The sequence below is a fragment of the Podarcis filfolensis genome, assembly GCF_964270895.1.
Source record: "Podarcis filfolensis genome assembly, chromosome: 11".
In the NCBI taxonomy this organism is placed as follows: domain Eukaryota; kingdom Metazoa; phylum Chordata; class Lepidosauria; order Squamata; family Lacertidae; genus Podarcis; species Podarcis filfolensis.
Window position 1 is genome coordinate 36,505,350 of NC_139613.1, and position 25,085 is coordinate 36,530,434.

Here is a 25,085-nt window from a genome sequence, read left to right on the forward strand (position 1 = left end):
TTTAAAAATCAAATCTAAAAGACTTGAGGAAATATGAAGGCTATCACTTGACACCAAAATATGTCAAACTTCTCCAGGGAGAGTATTTCAACATCAGGGCTTCATGACCGAAAAGGCTGCAATTTAGGTATAATAATGGGTGTAATCTGGGTATAATAATAATAATGGTTTACCTTACAAGGTGGATATGATACATATAACACACATTGGAAGCTGCTACAAATGGGACAGGCACCCTCTGCACTTGAGAGACACATTGGGACATATTCGGTGGAGATGGGTTTGTAAAAATAAAATAAAGGCAACGTACAATATAGAGAGCCTCTTTATGGGAGTTAGCGGGGAAAGGATAGCTTGCTGCACTTCACAGTTTTGGACTCATATGTGTGGACTTTCTCGTCAGTGCAGGGGCTGCGCAAGCCGGTCACCATCCTGTTTCATGCTAGACAAAACTCTCTGACTCTTGCAATTGAACAATGTGTGCAAAGGGCAGCTACAGCCCTGGCATCTAAACCAGCTATCTTGTGATTTGTGATAGCATGACTGTTGTTATGCAGGCATTATGTTCAATGCACTTCAGCCTTTTTCCAGACGCCTTCTCTTGAATTCTGCAGTGGCCAAGTGGGATTTGTGTCAGCACTGGAACCATATTAGTGTGTGTCATAGTTGGTGTAATCATCATCATTATTGTGAGCCCCTCCAGACTGACACACACACCCCTTCCCAAATGTATTCTTCAGAACAATAATAGTGCATTAGGGTGGATTTATACGGGACCATTCATACATCATTATGCTTTATTAGTTGTTCTGCAATGCCCCTTTGGTGCTACTGCATTATTGCCACTCTTGCACTATAGCACAACCAAGGCAATAAAATAAATAAACCGAAACACCTGTGTTTGTTTTTTTAAAAAGAAGGTAAAAGAAATGAAGCTGCAGGTCTGCCGCAAAACTTTTGCAGGTGCAAAAAGAAATGAAAATGGCATAATAAAAAGGATATCTGGAGGGACCTTGTGTTTAACCATGCCTGAAGTGGTGATTGCTTGGGCTCACTTTCCATATTAGTGGTGAAATTCTGGGCTAAGTACTTAGTTAAGGCACAGATGGCATAGTCAAGGCACAAGGGCAATTTAAACACTCAAAAGCAAATAAATGTGTAATCAAGCAATTCCGGCTCTCGGCAGCTAACATTTTAATGCCACACCATGTTGTGAGGGAGTAAAAAGATCAGACTCCTACCACTAGTTTCATAGGTGGATCCATTAGCGAGTACGATATTTTAATCTCACAGATGATTTAATGCTGTGGGCTCACATTTCCATGGTTTATTAGGTTTATATCTGGACAGATTTGTACATTTCACTTTCTTTTACTAGCAGCTTATTAGCTTATTTATTTATTTATGCCCAAGTTGAACCTATTTTGACAACAGTACTGAAATGTTCTAAACAAGCATACATTTGGGTTGAAATTGCACTTAAAGCACAATCCTAGGCATGTCTACTCAGGAGCAAGTCCCACTGAGTTCAACCGGGCTTATTTCCAGGTGTGTACACTAAGATTTCGGCCCTTTCTTCTTATATTCTTCCTTTACTGTGGTGGCATACACAGGACTTCACTCCCAGACCCTCCAAGTGCCCCTATTTTCCAGGGATAGCCCCAGATTTACAGAAGCCATCCTGGTTTCTGATTTGACCCCAGAATGTCCTGCTTTTCCTTAGGACGTCCCTATTTGCATCAGAGAAATGTTGGAGGGTATGGAGTTATGTGAACCCCCGAGCCAAGGAGAAAAGTAACTATACAACCTTCAGAAGGTGCAGCCCTGCATAAGGAGGTTTTATAAATGTTTAATTATGTTGTTATATATGTTGGAAGCCACCCAGGGTATGCTCCATCTGGTACGCAGGCTGAGACCCTACCTGCCCACAGACTGCTTTGCCAGAGTGGTGCATGCTCTAGTTATCTCCTGCTTGGACTACTGCAATGCACTCTACATGGGGCTACCTTTGAAGGTGACCCGGAAACTGCAATTAATCCAGAATGCAGCAGCTAGACTGGTGACTGGGAGTGGCCGCCGAGACAATATAACACCGGTCCTGAGAGATCTGCATTGGCTCCCAGTACGTTTCTGAGCACAATTCAAAGTGTTGGTGCTGACCTTTAAAGCCCTAAATGGCCTCGGTCCTGTATACATAAAGGAGTAACTCCACCCCCATCGCTCAGCCCAGACACTGAGATCCAGCACCGAGGGCCTTCTGGTGGTTCCCTCACTGTGAGAAGTGAGATTACAGGGAACCAGGCAGAGGGCCTTCTTGGTAGTGGCACCTGCCCTGTGGAATGCTTTCCCAGCAGATGTCAAGGCAATAAGCAACTAACTTACTTTTAAAAGACATCTGAAGGCAGCCCTGTTTAGGGAAGTTTTTAATGTTTGATGCTGTATTGTGTTTTAATATTCGGTTGGAAGCTGCCCAGAGTGGCTGGGGAAACCCAGCCAGATGGGTGGGGTATTATTATTATTAATAATTATCCCAGTCAGATTGGTGGGGTATAAATAATAAAATTATGATGTTGATGAAATAGGACATCCCTATTTTTATCAGAGAAATGTTGGAGGGTATGCACTCCCCCATCCAGGCACCCATCTGGTCCAGACTTGTGTGCCTTCAGGAAGCAGTGGCTTCCTTTATTTGTGCGAACATATCTGGTAGGTTTTATTCTGCTGAAAAATATTAAGCTTCTGGTGGGTGAGGCACATTTTTATCTTGTTTGAACTGAGCCAAGTCTTATCATGTAGGAGGAGGACTGGCTGGGCTAGAAGTTCAACCCCCAGATGTTTCGGCCTATGATTTCCATCTTCTGGGCTCTTTGAAAGTTGCTTCGCAGTTACCATTGCCCCTTTCAAGAAGTGGCTGGGGAACTTTCCTGTTCTTTTTTTTTTCTTTCAAAAAAATGTTTTTATTAAAGATTTCTTAAAATAAGTGCATTGTCTCTTTTTTTCAAGTTGCGTTTTCTACAGATCTGTTTCGTTTGTTGCGAGACATTAGTGTTACATACAGTGTTCGGTTAGGAAGACAAGGGGGGAGAATGGACAGACCCAAATGCTCTGGCTAATACAGCACCATTTACATGCCCTCTTAAACAATCCAGTAGTAAAATCAGCAGCAACTAGGCCCTCGACAACCTTCGAACTTTCCTGTTTTGAGGCTGAGGTTTCGTCTTTGCCTGCCAGAAACAAACTCTCTCCAAAGTAGCAAGAAAGTGGGATCGTCGTCTTCCTCGCTCAGCGCCCCGTCTGCCTGAGAGAACTGCGCTCAGTTCAAACAAGATAAAAATGTAGCCTCGCCCAGCCGGGTCAGGAGTCTCAGCTGAACGTCTTAGCCAGCGAACGAAACAAAACAAACTCGCCACCGAGTCTCTTTTGTCGAGCCTCGCTCCCCTCCCTTCTCCACAAACAACCGAAGCCGAGAGCTTTTTTTCGGTTGCTTGTTGCTAAAGCGGCGGCTGCAGGAAGAGGAGGGACCTAGCGGTGCCTGGCTTTTGGCACCACCGGGGGGGTGGCCGTCGGAAAAGCTGCTTCATAGCCGCCCGGACCCTGCCCGCTTCGCTCGCCTTCCCTCTGGCGGGAGTTGTTATTGCCTCGTCCTCGCGCCACAGAGGACGTGAGGGGGGAAACAAACCCACCCGCCTGTCGACATGTCCCAGCCGCAGAAAGGCAAGAAAACTCCCGCCAAAGAAGGCAGATCCGTAAGTAGCGGCGCGGGCGGAGAGGAAGGCGAGCGAGCGGACGGCCTGGGAGCGAGTCTGTCAGACCAAGTTCCCAGTGGTTGTTTTTATTGGTGTTTTGTTTTTGTTTTTGCCGCGGGGCAAGAAGGCTGAGGGAGAGAAGCGGGCTGGGGGGCGGGCTGAGGAATGTGCCCCCCGGCGCCCTGTGGGGCTGAGGCAGAAGGAGAGGAGACAAGCGAGAACAGTGGGTGGGGCTGGGTGGGGCGAGGCGGCGGCAGCGGCGGCGCAAGTGAGGGAGCGCAAGGTTGGCGCAACTCTCTCGTTGCCCCTTCAGACGCAGCCCCTGAGGGAGAGGGTAGGCCCGGGAGTCTGCCCCACACTCGCCCCCAGGAACATGGCAGTCCTGAGAGAAGGTGACAGTTCTCCTCCTCTTCTTCCTAGTGGGGCGTATTTTGGAGAGGGCCGCCCACCGACAGACGGCTAACTTTCTCGCTCCGGCCCCGGGAAGAGACGCAACGCGTGTCTTATCTGCGCGTCTCGACTCAGGACTAGAGGTCCGGGCAGAGCTCGGCAGAGTTGTCCCCCGCGAGGGATTGTGGGGAGCGAGTGAGCGGTCTTCCTCCCCGTCGTATCATGGCGGGTGGAGATTAAAGCTCAGGGCGCCTCCCTAAGGCTCTGGGTGTGTGAGGCTCGCTCGGTGACTAACCATTTCTGGACAAATTCCAGAGGGGGTAGCCCTTGTTAGTCTGTTGAGGCGGTGACAATGGCTGTATTGTGCCATTTTTTAATATAAATAAATAAAAAGGAACAATTCGGTTCCAGTCCCTGAAAGTTTATGCCACACCAAAATGTTAGTCTTAAAAATGGCACAAGATGTGCTGGTTCTTCTCTGCAGTTGGTAAACTGAAGGGGTCAGGCTTGCCCCAAGGCCCTGCTTTTGGAATTGGAAGTTTTGCCTACTAATCCCAGGCGCAAGCAGGCTGCCTCTGGCTCCTCTGTTGGGAGGCACTCTGTATGTGCTCAGAGGCATTTGTCATCAACACATCATGCATTCCAGGACCAAACATGGGCCCTGAAAATGTGTTGCTGGCTGTAAGCAAGCTCAGTAGGTAGAGCATGAGACTCTTTAATCTCAGGGTTGTGGGTTCGAATCCCACGTTGGGTGAAAGATTCCTGTATCGCAGGGAGTTGGACTAGATGATCCTTGTGGTCCCAACTCTACAAATCTATGATGGGTGATGTCAGCAGCTTTCTAGGATCCCTCCAGACCGTATGTATTTTGCATTCAAGCACATTCAAGAGATTCAGACATCATAATGTGAAATTTAAGTTGTGGCGATTAAAGTAGATTGAATGTCCCCGTTGTCCTAGTGCAACAAAACTACTATTAAAAAAGAAGTTTCTGAGGTTAGGAAACTGATAGGGTACTACGTTGAACTGAAATGAAATGTGTGGAATGATTAACAGGAAGAAATCCTCCACAAGCAAATCAGGGTGGATGTTCATTGTCATGAAACCTCAGCACAAACAAATCAGAATGAATGCTCAGTAAAAAACCTGGTATAGTCCAAGTGCCACAAAAGCAGATCAGGGTGAACGTTCAATAAATAAGTGATCTGGAGGAGTCCCTAGAGTGGGAGAGACAGCAATCCAATTGAGGCCTAAGGAGTTGCAGCAAGAGATTGTCCAAGGCATTTTCTTGAAGAAATAAGGGGAAATGATATGTCTTGGGCAATAACTCTTCACTTTCAAAACAACCAGGGAGACAAAGTTTAGAGCTGCTCCTCCTACAACCAAGGAAGGGCTGTAGCTCAGGGGTAGAACATCTGGCTTTGCATGTAGAACAGGCATAGGCCAACTCAGCCCTCCAGATGTTTTGGCCTACAACTCCCATGATCCCTAGCTAACAGGACCAGTGATCAGGGATGATGGGAATTGTAGTCCCAAAACCTCAGGAGGACTGGGTTTGCCTGTGCCTAATGTAGACGGTTCCAGGTTCAATCCCTAGGTAGCATTGGTTAAAACCCTGAAGAGGTTCTGCCAACAGTGCTGAGCTGCATGGACCAATGGTCTGAGTCAGAGCCTGCTTAGAACATTATTGTTGTTGTTGTTTAGTCGTGTCCGTCTCTTCGTGACCCCATGGACCAGAGCACGCCAGGCACTTCTGTCTTCCACTGCCTCCCGCAGTTTAGTCAAACTCATGCTGGTAGCTTCGAGAACACTATCCAACCATCTTGTCCTCTGTCGTCCCCTTCTCCTTGTGCCCTCCATCTTTCCCAACATCAGGGTCTTTTCCAGGGAGTCTTCTCTTCTCATGAGGTGGCCAAAGTATTGGAGTCTCAGCTTCAGGATCTGTCCTTCCAGTGAGCACTCAGGACTGATTTCCTTAAGAATGGATAGGTTTGATCTTCTTAAGGCAAGCCTATTCAGACAAGCTGATGTTCTTCAATCTTTTTTTTACTCTTTTTTAAAAATTATTTTAAAACTGTTCTAATGGTCTTTAACTGTGTTTATTTATTATTTTATTATTTCTTGTAAACCACCTAGTGGCTTTATTGCAATCAAGTCGTACATAAATTCTGTTAAATAACTTTTTTTTTTAGAAAAATAAGCAAGGCAGCTGCTTGTGTTTCTGTGGAACAGCAGATGGCATCCTGGCGTAGCTCAGTTCAGTGTTTAATTTGAGACCAGTGTCTAAAGCCACAGCTCAGTCCCAGCCCTTCCCTGTCTGCAATAAAGCCAATCCTCAGCATTCCCCGTCTCTGCCAACTCCCCCCCCCCCACCAAGTCCGCTACTGAGTTCTGCAGTTGCCAGCTGGTGTGAACAACCCTTCTCTTTCTCATAATGCCCTCTCCTTCATTTTGTCCATATTATTAGCTGCAATTCCCCCCTCACCCCATGTGTGTGTGTGGGGGGGGGGAATAAAGCACTTGGGGACGATGTTGCAGTGAGGTTAAACCCAACCTACTCTAGAGTAAGTGACCTGCCCCTTTCCCCTCAAAGAGGACCTGAATGATATAAAAACCCTCCCTCCACACACAAAAAGCATTTCATTTACCTCTGACCATGCACTTAGCCAGGATTTATTGGGGGGCGGTGGTGGCAGGTTTTATGTTAGAGGGGACAGAACCGATCTTTCTTTAAGTATTTTTATTATTGATTTTTTATTTGATTATTGATTTGGGGGAGGGCAGATGCCTCCCCACTCCCCTGGCTACACTCATGCGTCTGGCCATGTGCAGAGTGCCTTTCCTTAGTTGTGTGCTGCCAACATCATCCCATCCAACTGGGAAACAGGAATAGGTGAAGCTCTCCCTGGTAGTTGTAGGAGAAAAGGACAGAGCCATTTCCTTCCCCCTGAAAGAAAGGAAGAGGAACATGTTTGGGAAGAGGAACAGGAAACTTTGGGACCTGCCTGCCCACTATGAATTAGGCCGGGGGGGGGGGGCATGAAATCCTACCTCAGGCCACACTCAACATTTACAGTTCACACCATACATTGAAAGTGCCCACTCCCCAAATTTCGGGATCTGTAGCTTACAACTACAAACTACAGTTTAACGAACTACAGCTCCTGTGGTTTGGGGATGTGTGCTTCAAATGTATGGTGTGATTTGGTCTGTTTGGCTCCCTGTACAGTACTTCTGCTTCGTTTTATTTGGCATCTGTTGCTACATTTTCTCGTGTTTAAATATGAATAAATATCTATTATTGGGGGGGGGGAATGTATGGTTGTACTTAGCCCAGGGCTCAGGCAGCACAGCCAACACCAGGGAGGTCCCACTACAGGTTCTGTACCCTGAAGGCGAACAGAGCACGCCCTTGCTCGTCACTAGCCGCAGATCTTCCCTCTCCCCCCGGAACTTATGCGCTCCAAGCCCGCTGTGGGTTAACTTCGTGCCACTGCCGCCAAACCCAAAGGAGCAGCCGCAACAGGCACAAACACCCCCACCCCCGCCTCGCCCTTTCTGGCTTCACCGCCTGTGGAGGGGCGGGGCCGATGGCAACAAGGGCCAGGCCACGCCCCCTTTCCCCCTCCGCCAACCTGCCCCGCCCTAGTAGAGGAAGCAATGCAATCCTGCCACTCGTAGCTGAGTTTGTGAGCGCGCAGTTGGTGCTACTGAAGCTGAAGTTTGGAGGGATCGATCGGAGAGGAGGAAGCAGGAACCCAGGATGGCTTTTGCAAGCTGGTGGTATGCGACGGTAAATAAGAGGGATGTACTCTGATTGTTTGCTGTGGGTTTTGTGCTGTTTCTTTTTGGTCTTCACGCTGCTGACTATGTATAGATCTTGTCAGGGAGTGTCAGTCATCATGGGCAATTGTGTAGATAAAGGGTGAATGGAGGGGAAAGCTCAGCTGGAGAGCTTAAGTGCACACCTATGTGCAGGTTACGCCAGGTATGCGTTTTCCCACAGAACAGGAAACTTCACCCACTTATGGTATGCGGAGGAGAGTAGCTCGCAGGATTCCATTGCAGCATTTTTCACTTTAAAACGTGGGGAGCTTTTGGGGCGTCACAACAGAGGGAAAGTGGAAGTGGTTCGGAAGACCTGGGGAATAAATCTTTTGTGCATGGTTTTTGGTTTTGGTTTTTTTGCCTGGAATGTAATAAAGTAGACCATGGACAATTTGTTTAGTACAATACTTCCTCATGCTTGTCAAGAATGATCGGTTGGCACTCATGACATTGGATGGTTTGAGAGAATGGCATGTGAATCTTTTAGGAAATTATTGGTAGTTTCGGGGTTTTTGATGTGTGCTGATATTGTGACAAGTCAGGCTTTAATATTCCTTCTTATTATGGAGACTAGACATACAACCTACAGCTAATTAAAATTAATGACAGGTCCTAAGCCCACTTACCTGAGTGTAAATGCCACTGAATTCAGTTGGATGTTCTTCTGAGTAGACATGGTTAGAATTGTAGTGGAACTTTTGGGCTGTATTATTGCAAAGTTTTATAGATTGCTTAAAAAATCAGTTTTCTTCCCCCACCCTCAGTAATGTTTTTAATTGGAAAAGGAATTTAATTGGGAAAGGTTCGTTTTTCTGATGCTAAAATGACAGTAGTAGGCTTTACTGCATTATTGGAAAAGAGTTTAGCATTTCACTTAAAAAAAAAAAAAAGCTCCTGGCTTTAAGAGCTTTACTTTTTAATGGTATTTCTGGCTTGAGGGCACCTCCTAAAATAAATCACAACTGTTTGAAGTTTGACAGTTCCCATCACACAAGATCATCTCAAGTAAACCTGCAATTACTAAAAAAGGAAAGAAACCAAAACAGCCATCCCTTCAATTTGCTGACCTTGAAAATTCTAGTGGATAGTTGTAAAATTGCAGAAAAGGGGTGGTGGTGGAATAATACACCCTGAGAGATCTGTGGGCAGAAGCAGGTAGCTACATTCATACAGTGATAGTTATCTGGATCCCAATTGACTGACAGTATGTCAATGTCTTGATAGAAATGCACTAGGGCCACTAAACTCAATATAAGGAAATGTGGTGGTATAAATATTCTAAACAAACAGGTATTGCATGTAACTGGTTGTGCACAGCTGCAGGTGACTTGCGGCCACATGTAAGAGGCTACAGTGGGGGTTGCTTAGGTTGGAGAACAAAATATGTGCCCAGCATTGGAGCCATAATTGAGAAATAAAAGCAATTGACTGCATTACTCAACACAGATGCATTTGTAGCACAGTTCTCCCTCAGAAGTAAGACCTATTCAATTCAGTTGGGGCTTAATCCCATTTCTGGATCAAGACTGCAGCCCTAACCTCCTTTACCTGGGAGCAAGCCCCGATGAATTCTGTAGGACTTACTTGTGAGAAGACATGTTTAGGATTTGATTACAAGTCCTGCTGATTAAGATAATTTGGGATAGGACTGCAGATTTAGTAACTTTATCCGATTCGTGCAAAATATTCAAATGCTGATTTCCACAGAGTGTTTTTGGGAGGGTTCCCATGACCCACAAGCTATATCTGGCCCATTGCTTAATTTTATCTGGACTTCGGTTTCCATCTTTGGAAATGCAGAATTGGCTAGCTATCTGCTAGCCCAGTTTGTACTTTCAAATCTCTCCTCAGGTGGTAGGTTGGCCAGCCTCCCTCCTGAGAAAGGATGCATTTGAAAGCAGAGACCAGATTGGCTAACATCTGGCCCAGTTGATGCTTTGAAACATAAACCAGGCGGCAACTCAGCATTGGACAGCCTCCCACCTGAAGGGAGCTTTGAAAGAAATCTCTGGCTTATAGCATGGGCGTAGCCAGGATTTTTGTTGGGGAGGGCAGGCTTTTGTTAGGGGGAGGAAAACCTCAGTTAAGTATTTTTATTGATTTTTATTTAGTGGGGGCAGCTGCCCCCCTCCTTGGCAATACCGATGGCTTATAGCAGGACTGACCCACACATTCAGTTCGGAATGTACTAAAAGGATAGAAAAAAGGATCCCTCATTGCTAGAGGGAATTGATTAGGATATGCATACTTTTAATTCAATTAATATTAATTATCTTTCTCAGTTCCTGTTTTATCTTTACATCTGAATCAATTAGCTTCTATTAGCAGGTGTAGATGAAAGGTAGTTGGTATTCTTAATTAGACTTGGGAATTCAAGTAGAAGCATAATGAAGCAGCTATGGACTGTCATATACAGATCATGCTTATGGGCATGTTGATGGTAAGAACCACCCAGGGAGTCTTTGTGCATAAAATGTGTTGAACCAAACACCTCTTGTTAGCTCTAAATTCTCCAGGCAGAAACCTGAAGTGAACAATCATTTTTCTTGCATGTTCTGGAGTATTAATTTTTCCAGGAACGCGGTATAAACTTTGGGCTTCTAGTTTTGCAATCAATATGTCTTTAAATGAAACAGTAAGAATACGCAGTCCTTTTCAAAACCACACATTATGCGTTTGTGTACAGACAAATCTCCAAGGCTTGGCACAATGTGGCTGGCCTGCTACTGTGCCATAGACCTCCAGTCAACCTCTTTATCTCACTTGTGTCTCGGTTATGAGAAATGACAGAACTTGCAAGTTTAGCATCCCAGTATGTAAAACAAAGGTCTCTTGAGTCCTAACTGGCTACCAGTGCTACCACTGAAAACCAAACATTGTGCCAGCAATCCGCAGGTAAATGAATACTAAAGTGTCTGGCAAGGCCATCAAAGTCAGGTAATCATGGGTGCTCAAGATTGTATTGAGATCTTGTGCCTAAATCTACTTCAGCAGCATAATGTTAATTGCAGGGACTAAATGTAGGCCAATACAGGGCCATTCCTGCTGGTAGGTAGGGTAGGGTGGCTCTCTCATGTGGCTGATGCTGTGTTTGTATGTGTCACATGGCTGTTCTGCACCTTTCCCCAACCAACTTGTTGCCCTCTAGCATGGTGGAGTATGCTATCCCATTGCCAATCACATGCAAGTGCAGTTGGCACCTCTATACTGAATGAAGACACACCAATGCTTTTTTCATTGGGCAGCATCATAGTCTTGGGATGGCCCTGCTGTTCATATGGTTTGTGTGTTAAACAACCACACATACCAAAAGGGTTGTGACAGATATACACCTGGGCCATTTTGATTGGTTTTAAGTGACTTATTAAATGCAAACGGGATAAAATGAACAAGATAAGATACCCCTTTTTCCAGGGCAGAAGCACCCGAACTCTCATGTTGCATATAAAGGAATCTGTGGTTCTCCAGAAGCTGCTGGGCTTCAGCTCTCATCAGTCACAGCCAGCATGGCCAACGGTAGGGGATGATGGGAACTGGAAGTCAGCAATATTGGAAAGGCCACAGATTCTTCATCTCGCTTATAAACAGGGCAGTCAGATAGCCAACCAGTTGTGTGCTTTTATCAGCAAAGCTTCAAACTGATACCATTTGTGGGCTAATACACAGCGATAATTTTCAGAATCTGGAGTATGTGATATTGCACATATGTGCTCATGCACAGCGGATGAAGCACGGCATAACAATTATTTATTTGCTTCCAGAAACTGGATGCAAATTTCATTGAAATAGCAGGTGTGTCTTTCTGCATGTTTTGAAGAGGGAAGGCTGCCTAGGTGCCTTGAGTGACCTGATGGGATTTTCTCTTGTGGTTGCAACATTTCCGGCATCCTCTTGTGCAAAGTGCAAGTTACAATTGTATGTATGTATCTTGCATATTACTGTATCTTGTATTTATACATTGCTGTGTGTTATATCCTGGCCAAATAGAAACATTGCATGGCTACATAATGGCAAATGTGTGCTATACCAAATGCCTCAGTATCTGAAAATTACTGCTACATACAAGTCAACAAAGGATGAACTCAGTCATGAAAAAAGTGAAGGACTGGCATGAACAGTTGTGGTATGCACCATACTAATAGCAATGTTTCTTTGTAGTCCACTAAATGATACAAAATTGCATTTTTGTGCCTTCTGTTAGTTTGCAAGCAACGTTGTAATAGCTCCACATTTAACAATACTGCTTTTATTTATTTAATAGCTCCCTTTTGATTCCTCCCTCCAAATTTTCCAATCTAACCACCATTTTTAAAATTATTTTTATTTTTATTTACTGGGGCTGGAAATACAGAGAATAAAATATTTTGTTAGGATCCAAGCCAATGTTCTGTAATTAGGCTTCTATGAACAGGAAACTAATCCATCTATAGGAGTGTATGGGAGAGACATTGATTCCCTCCAGCAGCACTGCTTATTCTGCTCCAGAGGGCCCCCAACTCTTTGGAGCAGATTTTTAGGGGGTACAAGTGCCTGAAGGAAGCCCCCCTGCTTCCACTGGCAGGAGCATCGTGTAAGTGAAACTCTACTTGGGATGCTCCTGTCATCAGAAGCAAACACAGATTTTGTGGAATGAGAAGGCTGTCCATGGATCCGAGTTCTGATAAAGATGTTCAGCTATGTGGGTGAGGTAATACTTTATGTACAGTGTCCATTGACATTTGAACTTTCCTTCATCTCTTGCTGTGGGACACTTCTCTTTCAACACACCTTCAAAGTTGAATTTGTTTTCCCATTTGGCATCTGTATTGGACTGGAAAGTTATTTTATATATGCAGTTATTGTTTTTGTTGCTTTATATTGTCAATGCTTTATGTGTAATCCCCCCCCCCCGATGCCTCATAGAAAGTGATTTATAAATCTGTTGTTGTTGTTGTTGTTGTTGTTGTTGTTGTTGTTGTTGTTGTTGTTGTTGTTGTTGTTGTTAACATCCCATCACAAGGGAAGTCTTCATGTGTCTGCTCCGAAGATAATAGAAGTCAATGAGAGAAATCTTGAACATGTTCCAAATACATTTTCGCTTCTGTCTTTACGGAGGTCTGTGCCTCCCAGTTTATGAGGCTTACCTTGACTGATCAAGGAGTCAGAGCTGACAGGTGTGGCCATGAAAGAACATGCTTTTATGGCATTTCAGTCTGCTTCATTGAACGCTATTGTTCATGCTTGTGAAGAAAATTGAAAACGCTCTTCACTGGAATGTCGTGTTGAATAGCTATCCAACTTTAGCCTCTCAAAGTTTTCTTTTGATTTGCTGTAGTTTTACAAGCTAAGAAATTACTTGTACTCCTTAGACTGTTGTTAATAGCTCTCCATTTATTTGGGTATGTTAAGAAAGTGAGGTTCTAGTTAAACATCAGGTACTACTTTTGGTACAGTAATAACATCAATAGCCAGATAAATGTTGGACTTTGGATTTGTGCCGCCGCCTTTGCATTGATTCTCCACCCAAAGAAAATACAGGTTCAAGTTTCAAAATTCTGTGACTGAATGCAGCACATTCCTATAGCTGTATGCTGCTCTTTAGATAGAAATCTTACTTACATTGGTGGGGAAGCTGTGTTACATCTGTGACAGTGTATGACTCTTTAGAATTTTTATAGCTGGATCATAGTGATGTAGAATGACTGACTTAGGGCTAGTTTACACATGCATCTCCTGCAGTTATTGACTGTAGCGTCATGCAATGACTTGGATTTATGAATGAGCCACCACAGACTCATCACCAATAATAGACCCATCACCTAAGTTCACTCTAAGTTTATTACTGTCCAATGGAGATAATTCAGTTGTCTTGTTTAGAGGCATCAATAGTTCCTTAAATGAAAAGTTCTCTAGCGAAGCATGGTGCACTGGAAGAGGAAGTGAATATGTTTCTCACGTAAGAGCCAATGTAGCATTATGATTATACTGTAAGACCAGTACAAGGAAGACCAAGGTTCAAATTCTGGATCAACCATGAAACTTACTGGAGCAGCTTGCCCAAAGTCAGGCAATATATTTCACTGATGTAGTGAGGATAAAGCTGTAGGGATCATATACACCATATTGTGCTTGTTGGGTATATATGCAATAAAACAAGATGTAGGGGTATATAGATGCAGCATCAATGGATGGTCTTGGATATACCAACTGGAATTATTGGTGGTTGGATGGGTTTGTGTGCGTGCAGAAGATCAAGTATGTTTATGGCATGATTTCACAAAGTTTTAAAAGTGCTAGTTCAAAAGCAAATGCAAACACCTTGTGAAATATTAATACCTAAAATAGTGTGCTTTATAGAGGCGTACACATGCTGCAAGCTATTTCCTCCTTTTAATTAGAGCATTAGGTGCTGGTTTAGCTGATTAGAGAGTTAAGCACATAATTCCTGAAATGTGTGCTTCGCAGGGAAAGCATTCATGCAAGGGGAGATACTATCTCCTGTGGGATGAAGTCTCCATTATATGCACAGGACTGTTGAAGTGACACAATATAAAGCCCTCTGTGGTTATACGTTTTGTATTATAGAAATGCTGCATCTTATACATTGTATCCTATATCATTCTCAGCACCAGAACAGTTACAGGCAAATACAGTGCAATTTATTTGCAAGATTGCAAATGGTACATGTGTAAACTGTACAGTACAATTTTTTGTAGAACTGCAGTTTGTTGGACTGATATAGTAGATTTATTATGGTAGATTAGTATGATTGTTTTTGCTGTCAGATAGCCTCTTTTTTCATAGGGACGCGGATGGCGCTGTGGGTTAAACCACAGAGCCTAGGACTTGCTGATCAGAAGGTCAGCGGTTCAAATCCCCGTGACGGGGTGAGCTCCCGTTGCTCAGTCCCTGCTCCTGCCAACCTAGCAGTTTGAAAGCACGTCAAAGTGCAAATAGATAAATAGGTACTGCTCCGGCGGGAAGGTAAATGGCGTTTCCGTGCGCTGCTCTGGTTCGCCAGAAGCAGCTTAGTCATGCTAGCCACATGACCCGGAAGCTGTACGCCAGCTCCCTCGGCCAATAAAGCGAGATGAGCACCGCAACCCCAAAGTCGGTCACGACTGGACCTAATGGTCAGGGGTCCCTTTACCTTTTACCTAGCCTCTTTTTTCACATGAAGCTACATCACCAAGGATGTGCAATGGGGTAGAGCAGCAGCACCTTTCGTTCAGTAGGGATGAGATGAAGTAGAGGTAAAATTGGGTGGGGGGGGGATCCAAGGTTGGCAGCAGAGGCCGTGCTGGTGTGCACACACCACTGGGCTGCTACCAACTTAACTCTTCTTTAATCTTGCTGCCACTGCACCTGTCCCATCCCTCTCCAGGTGAGCAAGCAGCAGTGCCACACGGTGCTTCCCCTGTGCGTCACCTTTGGAGCACACAGTGGATGTGCCTGCTTAGTTAGGATGTACATTTCTTGGCAAGCTATGTGCCTGTTGATTATCTTAGTGTGTGAGCTGCCTCATACAGGTTAAGAGGACCTTTCAAGTATCCTGGTCCCATGCCATATAAGTCACGAATGGGGAGCCTGAGGTTCTCCAGAAGTTGTTGGGCCTTCAACTTGCATTAGCCTCAACTTGCATGGACAGTGATCAGGGATGATGGGGAGTTGTGGCTCAACAACTTTTGGAGACACACAACTGTTATCATTCCTGACCTCTGGCCATGCAGAACTACAATTCCCCATCATCAGTGATGTAAGCCTCTAGGGGTCATGACCAGTGGTTTGTGCAGTGCCTTCACACCATCCCTGCACTCCTCCCTTTTTGGCACACCATGACTGAATAATTTTAAACTAACTACAGTTTCCTGTTATTTCCCACCTAGGAGACTAGGGGTACCAAGATTTTGAGTGAATTTGGATCTTAAACAAATTAAAAACTGTATTTTCAGATCCTGACTTGTTCAAAACATAGTGATCATAGGCTTTGGATTCACATGGTATAGAAAGGGATATTTCTCTGCAAGAAATAGAAGTCCAAAGTTTTAGTGGGTGTGGAGAGAAATAGGTTTGTACTTCATGGGTCACGGCCAATATCTTGGCTGTATCATTTGTTTGCTTTAATTTACAGTTTGTCTTTATGTTTCCTACAGCGTGGGCCTAAAAATGCAAGTGGATCATCGGGAGATAAAAAAGGAGCGGAAGCAGTAGAGGTAACTATAAAACATTATGTTTTTATTACTAGGATTATGTTACAGTAATGAATTTTGACCAAAATCATTGTGCTAGTCAAGGCAGCTAACAAACTCAAAATGCATAAATAATTCCTATTTTCCTGTGTGCAATGACTTCTAATTGCTATTCTAAAAAATGTTTACTGGTGAAGGCTCTCACAGCTCACTGTTTGCTTAGATTTCATGATTTGAAAATAGCAACAAGTAATATTGCTTTGTTTGCCATAATTTAGAGGATCAAAGGAGTGATGAAGCACTACATAAATATTTGCAGCCCAATATCTGTAACTGAACCCAGTTGTAATTTCAATAGTGTGGGAAGGAAACATAGTGTGGGGGAGAGCGAGGAAGCTGAGAGGTACAACAGAGCAAACTGCTTTGTTTAATGATTCCTACCTAGAGCACTGTAACAGGATTCTCTCAGTTCAGAAGAGCAGCAATCTGACATTTCAGCCACACCAGCCATCATGTCACCTAAATCTCTGAGACTTCCTGACTAAATGGCAATTTGCTTGTAACGTGATCTCTTCTGCCTTTCATTAGACAGATGAGTAGATATTGTTTTGCCTGAAGAACAAGGGCTGCTGTAATGCATCTCCTCTGACTTTGTCAACTCAATCCTTTCATCGCCTAAGTTTTTTTTTCAGCTTACCTGCATAAAGCAGGGTGTTGTGCTGTGTTGAATTCCAAGTTCCTGAAGACACAGAAACTGGAAATGCATGAATAACTGTTTATAGACAGTGGGTGGAATTGAATGTAGGCCTATGGCAATATTTCCCTCAGTGTAAGCATTTTAGCTTGCCGAGCAAAAATCCCATTGCACTATAGGAAGTCCTTGTGTGGACTTTTGTTGGCAGTACTCATTAGTTGAGTCCGGCTTAATAGGTTCTATGTTTCCAGCTAAGTCATGCTCGCAGTAGACCTGCAAGTCCACTGATTTCAATGGGTCTACCCAGTGTACGACTTAGGTGGATATGACTATTATGTTGGCATATCATGGACAGCCATTGTATTGTACTTTCAAAGAAGAAAATCCTGAGAGCTTAATTATGAAAACAACTTGACACGCTTGCATTTTCATTGTATTGAACATACATAAGTATAAGAAAGCTATCAAACATTACTAGGAATCATTACTGGCCCCAGTCCTGGGAGGAGAGACAACAGTAAGTGACTACACAGCCGCTGGAGACCTTCCACTCCCTGCTCTAAGTTGAGATTAGTGTTGTCGGTTAAGGAATGGGCACATCCAGCATCTTTCTAACTTAGCCATTTCTGCCTACCTTTTCTATCTCCTCATTCTGCACTGTCAAAGTGGATAATCCACTGGTAGGTGGTATGTGCACAGAGTAGCAGTAATATACATGCACTGTAGGTACTTCCTTTTCTGTGTCAAGTTTTGAATGCCTTGCCTTGTACATTGCTTACTTTCAAGGAGGAGTTTGGCACTATCTACTTGTCTGAATAACATTGGCAGTGCTATGTTTTTGCCTCCTGAACCAATCTTCCTTGCTTCATGCCAATTTTTACTCCTTGATTTGGAAACTGCACAATTTGTGGTAATGGTGGTGGGAGTAAAAGGGCAAAACAATTCTGGTTGGAACATTTCTATTCCAGGGCCCTTGCTGAAAGGCCAGCATGAGTGTTCCTACTTCAAAAGAAGTTTGAGCCCAGTTCTTCTAGGAAGGTGTGCATTCATATTATTTCTATGCAATTTGCTATTCTCTTAAAATGTCAAACTTTGAATGAATGACTAGCATCCCAAGCCAACATTTACAGGCAGGAGTGCCAGCTTGGCTCTGAGACTGTGTGTGCCTGGGGCTGTGGGTGCCATGCAGTGTGCATAGCCCTGGCACTGGAATTTCTGGGTGCCCAGCCTCTTCATGGGGATTTTGTGGGTGCTCAGGCACCCAGGGCCCCAGGGAGCTGGCACCTATGTTTGCAGAATTATATATCCATGGCATCACTCTCAGCAGTCTCATGAACAAGACAACTGGTTCAGCCTGTATGTTTCACTGGCCTGGCATCTTCCCCTCATACTCCCAAAATTGGCTAAATTCTACCCCATTACTAAATTTAGGATTATGGGGAGTCTGCCCCCCCCAAAAAAATCATAACAGTATTATAGCAGTTAATATACCACCTTTCAGTAGAAATGCACAGAGTGGCTTGCATAAGAGATGTCTTTTTGGAGTTAGCCTCTGTTGGTTATCAGACAGTTAGTTTATTCAGTTTATATCTCACCTTTTCATCCAAGGAACTCAAGGTGGCCTACATGGATCTATCTCCTCATTTAATTCCAACTGCCCTGTGTGGTAGGTTAGGTTGAGACCTTGACTGGCCCAAGGTTACCCAGCGAGCTTCATATTGTTGTGGCATCATTCACCACATCAATAATAGACACAGTCCTCAAATTGATCATTAACTATAAGATGCTAGGAGAATGGGTGCTACATCATTTCTATGATGCTGTTTGTAGTGTGTTAGATGTTTTTCTGATATATGCAATCTTACAGAGAAGATTATATATATAAATAATTTATGTAATGCATAGTATATGGCCCAGCCAATGCATAGTATATGGCCCAGCCAATACTAAGCACTTCTAAGCTAGGAATGACTACCTGCACTGGTTAAAGAGATCATTAATGCCTCTTTGAGGGAGTGGTGCTATCTTTACTGATGGAGGCCATGGGTGATGTGCTGTCTACTGTCTCACTTGACTAGAGCAACTTGGAAAATCTCCAATTCAGATTGGAAGCACAAGTCACGGACATGTGTCAGCTGTTTTTGTTACACTCTAAAACATCATCTGGGACGTTTGATGTTGTTACAGTGTTAGTATATTATTTACTATTCTTGGGAAAAGCTCCAAGCATTCCTGGGTTAAATAGATTTCTTAAGGCTGTTTCACACTACGTTTGGATGGAAATTGTTTGGCAGGTATTATTATTATTATTTATACCCTGCCCATCTGGCTGGGTTTCCTGAGCCATTCTGGGTGGCTTACAGCATATCTAAAAACATAAAACATCAAGCATTAAAAACTTCCTGATACAGGGCTGCCTTGTTATTAATTTGATTTATTCACCCTAAGGTCCCAGGATGGGTCACAACAGTTTGAAATAGAACATTAAAAACAATTTAAAGCAGCTTACAACCACAAAAATAGGGTGTGTCCTAAAAATATACATCTGAAGGAGATTCTTCATGAGCTAGGGACCAATATGAATATCATGGAAATGTTTGGAGAAGGGCAACTCTGCGTGTTAACTTGACACCCAGTGTGAAAAACCACCAGCTCAGCCTGGTCTCATTGACATGTTTGAATTCTTGAATGAGATAGTAACTAAGTGACTCCAAGGTTTTCATGCAGGTTGGATGAGAGTGGGAGAGAAGGGTTTAAAAAATATTGTGACTAGAGGATAAATTGCCTACATGTGTGTCAGCAGTCTGCAGATCTGCCTGCCTGTTTTCATATTAAGATGCTGGAACTTTGACAGAGAAGGGCAATTAATTAATTATGTTTGCATTGACTTTTTGCACCATTCTTAGTTTTCATCTTTCAATCCATCCTGTGTTATTAATATAGGAGAAAATATGTATTTATAATAAAAGGCTAAAAGCCAGGAGAAGCTCCTTGTACTTGATTGTCAAGGCAATGTCCTGTTTATAGAGACCTACTTATTTAAAGAGCCGGCCCATTTGAGAGCATTTCAGGTGTAGTATTAATAGTGGTGCACTTTCGGTTTTCTGTGCCCCCCACCACTTGTGCTCCATTCTACGCCACCCTAAAACTGCCTCTGGTATCAACTATTATTTGCCATGATGTCAGGCATCATTTGCTGATGCAATCATTTCCCCTTCCAACCTGCTTGCAACCATGGTTTTCAATCCATTACCAGAAGTTGTACATATTGCTTGTTTTATGTTGCTATGGCCGTTGGCTAATGTGAATAAAGTTTACCTATCCGTCACCAGAAGTCCCTGCCATGGTTTGCTGATTTTTTCCAATTATGACAACCCCTTGGTTAATACTAAAAGGGAAATCGAAAGGGGAGGACACATCTCATTCACAGTCTGTGCATCACCTGTTTAAGCTGACTATAAGGTGAGCAGGGCACAAATCTTTGCATCCCTTCCCAGGGCAGGTCTTTATCCAGGGTAACGGCAGAGTTGTTATTCAGGAAAGGACATAGCTCAGTGATAGAGCGTCTGCTATGCATGAAGAAGGTCTCATGTTCAATCCCTGGTATCTCCATGTAGGACTGGGAATGTTCCCTGCCTGGAGAGTCACTGCCAGTTGGTGTAGTGATACTTAACTCGAAGGACCAATGGTCTGATTCAGTTTAAGGCAGTTTTCTATGTTCCTATTTATATTCATACTTTCACATGATACCCAAAGATTGCTAATGAGTGAATTAAAGTAATTGCACTTTAGTAAACTGCTGACTACAAATCAGTACATCATCAAAATGGAAGGAAAAAAGCTCTGAAAATAGGATGCAACATCTATCTTTATTGAAGATTTTCCCTACAGCATTAGTGTTTTACTTTTAAATTAATATTTTTTTTTTTGTCTTGTAGAAGAAACCTGAAAGTGCTAGCCTTACTGAATCTCCTAAAACACAAACAAGTGGGACATCTTCCATCAGTAAGGTAACTTGAATGGTTATAGAACTGTTCGTCATATTCCTGGAAGCATGACCGGCAAATGCTTTACTAATTATCTAATCTTGAATGTTTATGCTGGTGTCATCTGTCTTTAAATTGACTGTGGGTTCTTATATTGTTGACAGATTGTTGGAAGCTGACTTTGGAGGGTTTGAACCTAAAATGTGGCTCATACATATTTTAAATTAATAATATAGATGAGTGGTATATCAGTCAACTGAAACTTCAATGTTCTCAGTGATTCAGCCACTTTAAGTGTGCGTTTTAAGGCTATGTGCACTGGATTCATATGAATCCTGAAATGTAATGAAATGCCTCAGAGGGATCTTCTGCCTCCCTGAGGTGAATCAGGATCTGTACAAGTCAATCCAACAATGATTTAAAAGGTGCTGTAGTCAAGTTACTAAAATCAGTGCCCTATTCAACAGAATGAGTAGGAGGGCCTTGTGGATATTTGGCGTATCAGAGGCAAAGCAGAATCTCTGGAAGGAGCACAGAAGCTAAAACAGTGGCCCCTGAAGTGAGTTGTGATGCCTTGACAATACAGATGTCACCCCTTCCCCACTCCCCACAAAAGGTTGCAGACAAGCTTCTGCTGAAACCGAAAGTAATGTCTCTTAAATTTGCCATAATGATGGTGAAGCAATGGGAGAAGGGCGAGCAAACACCAGAGTGGAGATTTTCTGTCATATTGCCCATGAAACACTAGTGAAGATTAAACAAGTCTTTTTTTCTTTTTCTTTTCTTTTTCCCCCCTTCCAAAACTGTAATGGCTGTCCCTGTGGGAAAATGACAAATTACAGAATGATGTCTGCCGTGAGGATTTATGCCTCTGGAAGGTGTGACCTTACCTGCAAATTTCATCAAAATTCACCCCAAAATGAAAAGGGTTTTAGACATTTCCTTAAAAAATAAAATAAATCAAAGGTATCTAACACAAAAGTGCCTTGATCTGTCTGTCCGTAATTTGGTAGGCTTTATTGACTCTGGAGAGGAAAATATGCCTGCAGATTTAATGCATGCATGTCAGAAGAAAAAAATGGTTATAACCATTGCTGAATTTCCCAATAGCAATGTGGGCAGCAGGTTGGAAGACAGCGTGGACTTGGGCAGACCCTGAGATGAATCAGGCACCTAGAAAGTGCTTTGACGAAAGCTCCAAATCAGGGTCCAAATGAAATCATGTGGTTGACGTACACCAATTGCATACATGTATAAAATATCTGAAGGAAAACTGCAGACTTTTGTGTTAAATTTTGAGGTGCTATGATGGGTTCTGGGTATTTCACAGCACTGTGAGGAAACTAGCATCCTGTTAATCCCTTAAAATGTGCTGCATTGAGATAATCATAAAACATTCATGCATGTGCAACTATGTTTTACCTATTGGTTTCTATTCCAGGCACAGTTCAAAGTCTTGGTAGTAAGCCTCCTCCCATGTCTGCTTACCTGTTCACTAAACTCAAGGAGGAAGGTCATAGTGGAAGCGCTGTTGGGTGGGCCAAGGAAGGTGGCTTTCTCAGTGACTGCACCAACATTATAGAATGGTTTGCCCAATGAGGTTCAAATGGCCTCCTTCTGAGTGTTTTCTTGTAATTCATGAAGACTTTTTAAAATTGGACAGATTGAAGCGATTTTACTGAAGGCTGTGTTCTGTTTTGAGTTTTTGTTGTCTCTGAGTTGTGCTCACCTGATTTTAATTATTGTGAGTTGACTTGGTTGGGAGGGGTTGGTGAAGAGGGCTGCCACTTACCTGGATGGTGTCAGGGCAGGGTGGTGGCAAGGCTGGGGTTATGCGGACAAATTGGTGTCAACACCAGATAGGCACTTTCCTAATGGATGAGATTTCCAGATGTTTAGCTGAGCCATTAATGCAGCTTGTTCAGTGTTTATCTATTTCACAGATATTGTGTTATAAGAGGAAATATTTATTTTTAGAGTGGTGGTGAAATACCTGTAGGAAACTATCATATTGGATCTACCTTTTCTGTTATTTTCCACCCTGACTGCTAGCAGCTCTCCAGACTGCGGTTTTTGCCTGCTCTTCTAGCTCAGATTATTTTAAGTGGAATGTCTGGGGTGGACTATGGAAGCTTCTGCACGTGAAGTATGCACTCTGCAAGTGTGCTATGGTTTGTCCCCATCTATATATTATGCATATAGTAAAGAAAACCTGAAGCACTACAGCTTCTATAAGCTGTTGTTCTTGTGTAAGTTTTTAATTTGTTCCCTGGCTCTAACAGTTTTATGTGCAGCAATAAAATATTGTCTGATAAAGAGAATGTTACATGTGCTATACAGTGCACACTAAAATGGCTTTATTGCTATATAGAATTCAAAAACAACATTTTGAAAATATAGTTCTCTTCCTCTCTGTATTCTGGATTAAGAGAAATTGCCAAACAAATTTCAATATGCAAATAATTTGGTTTTTAAAAATATTCAGAATAGTTTCAAAAGATATGTGGTACATTGTTGTTGATGTTTTCATATAACAGTGTTAACATGCTGAATATTTATTTAGAAATCAAGCTAGAGTCATATTATGAAGAGTTTCAAATATTTTTGTGCCCACAGATTCTTCCTGGTGAATAAACGAGAGCAGCGAAAGGGCTGCCTTAACTGGTTTTTGTAATGCATTTATATGTTATAGAGCGGTCTTCAGGCTATATGCCAGGCATCCCCAAACTCAGCCCTCCAGATGTTTTTGAGACTACAACTCCCATCATCCCTAGCTAACAGGACCAGTGGTCAGGGATGATGGGAGTTGTAGTCCCAAATATCTGGAGGGCTGAGTTTGGGGGTGCCTGCTATATGCCTTTCCCAGTTTGGTTAAACAAAATCCCCTGCCAGTAGGTTATTAGTACTCCCACTTCAAGCTTCCTTGTGCCTTTGGTAGCTTTTTAAAAATAATAATCAGAAAATTCAGATAAATTTCAATAAAACTTGGTACAGTAATTCAGTTTTGTCTACTGTCTTCTCTTAACTACAAGCCACATAAGTAAAGCACCCGCATTTGACTTTGACAGCAATTCCTGTTCCATTTTGGCAAAGCCTAGCTGCTGCCTGTCCCCACCTTCCTTGTGAGGATCTCTCAAGTTTATTTGAATATTCATAGGAGGTGGAGCAACTGAGCCTGCAGACTGAGTGTGTCTGCTTGTGCTGTTCGGATTGGTCGTCCCATCTTCACTGGCATGGGTTTGTTCCAGGGGCTGCGTTAAAACTGAAACCATGTCTAGAACTGATACAAACTGAAATGAAAGCAAGCTTGCGATAAGGATCCGGTGTGGTCTGTTTACTTAGAGCTTGGGAAGGAACATACCAGCTGCCTGGAGTGAGTACTGTTTTTCCGGGATGTGTTTTTTGCTACTGTCAGTACTGCGGTCTAACTGCGTTACGTACTTCCTGCTTTCTTCTACTTCTCCAACCCTGCAGTGCTCTTTACTGCAGAAAATGAACTGCTGAATTAGTTAGTGTTGTGCTTAGTAAGTGGGCTGGAGCATTTTATTTCTGGAGTCGCAGAGTTTTACATCTCTTACTCTTGCTTTCTAGCCCTGAGAAGAATAGGCTTTTCTGCAAGGAGCTGCTGACTATCTGGCGTGTTTTTATCAGAAAGGTTGTTGTGAAAGCAGTGACTTGTAAGATCTTAGCAAAATCTCGAGAGTAAGATCTTTATGGCTATAGATCTAATGATTCATAATCTTTTTTTTTAATTAAAAAACCCCTGAATTGACTGTCATAAGCTCACAATGGTGTCTTACAAATTTGGTGTGTCATTGCTGACTGTCTATTCAGTGTATATTTGGAACCTGTGTAATTCAGGGTGTGGTGATCTGTACAGGATATCTCTCTCTGTTCAGGCATGTCCAGGTAACTATTGTCTCTACCAACACAAAGGTGGTGTTTACTTAATATTATATGTATATTATTCCATAACAATGAAGCTGAATGACTAAAGCTGTTGCTAAGCTAACAATAGTAGGAATATGTTTCCGCCCGACCCCTGAAATTACCGGTATAAACAATTTTCCCCCTTTAATGTTTTAGAAAACAATCATTTTCAGTTATGGGGTTTGGAGTTAATTGGCTGAGTTAAACTTCAATCCTAAGCATTCTTACTTGGGAGTATGTCCCACTCAACTCAGTAGAATGTTGAAGCTGAAACTTTCTATATAATGTCTCTCCTCCAGGAAGTGATTTCTTCCATGGTGCTGAAGGTTGAAATCAGGAGGCT

The 25,085-nt window shown here is 43.0% G+C and overlaps 1 protein-coding gene across 19 annotated transcripts in view; it reads left to right on the forward strand.

Annotated features, from left to right (window-relative positions):
* The first annotated feature begins 3,390 nt into the window (after window positions 1-3,390).
* The window catches only part of CAST (calpastatin), a 59,632-nt gene continuing 37,937 nt past the window's right edge, over window positions 3,391-25,085 (forward strand). For 6 of the 19 annotated variants that reach the window (XR_014539775.1, XR_014539776.1, XR_014539777.1 and 3 more), the window contains exons 1-3: window positions 3,391-3,746; window positions 16,097-16,156; window positions 20,765-20,836. Coding sequence is in view for 11 of the 19 variants with exons in the window: in XM_083576722.1 (XP_083432848.1) it covers window positions 3,696-3,746; window positions 16,097-16,156; window positions 20,765-20,836 (183 nt within the window). In the remaining 8 variants the exon portion in view is untranslated. Of the gene's footprint in view, window positions 3,747-7,476; window positions 7,930-16,096; window positions 16,157-20,764; window positions 20,837-23,962; window positions 24,186-25,085 lie in introns of those variants that run through there. The other 13 variants (XM_083576724.1, XM_083576721.1, XM_083576725.1 and 10 more) reach the window with 7 other exon arrangements.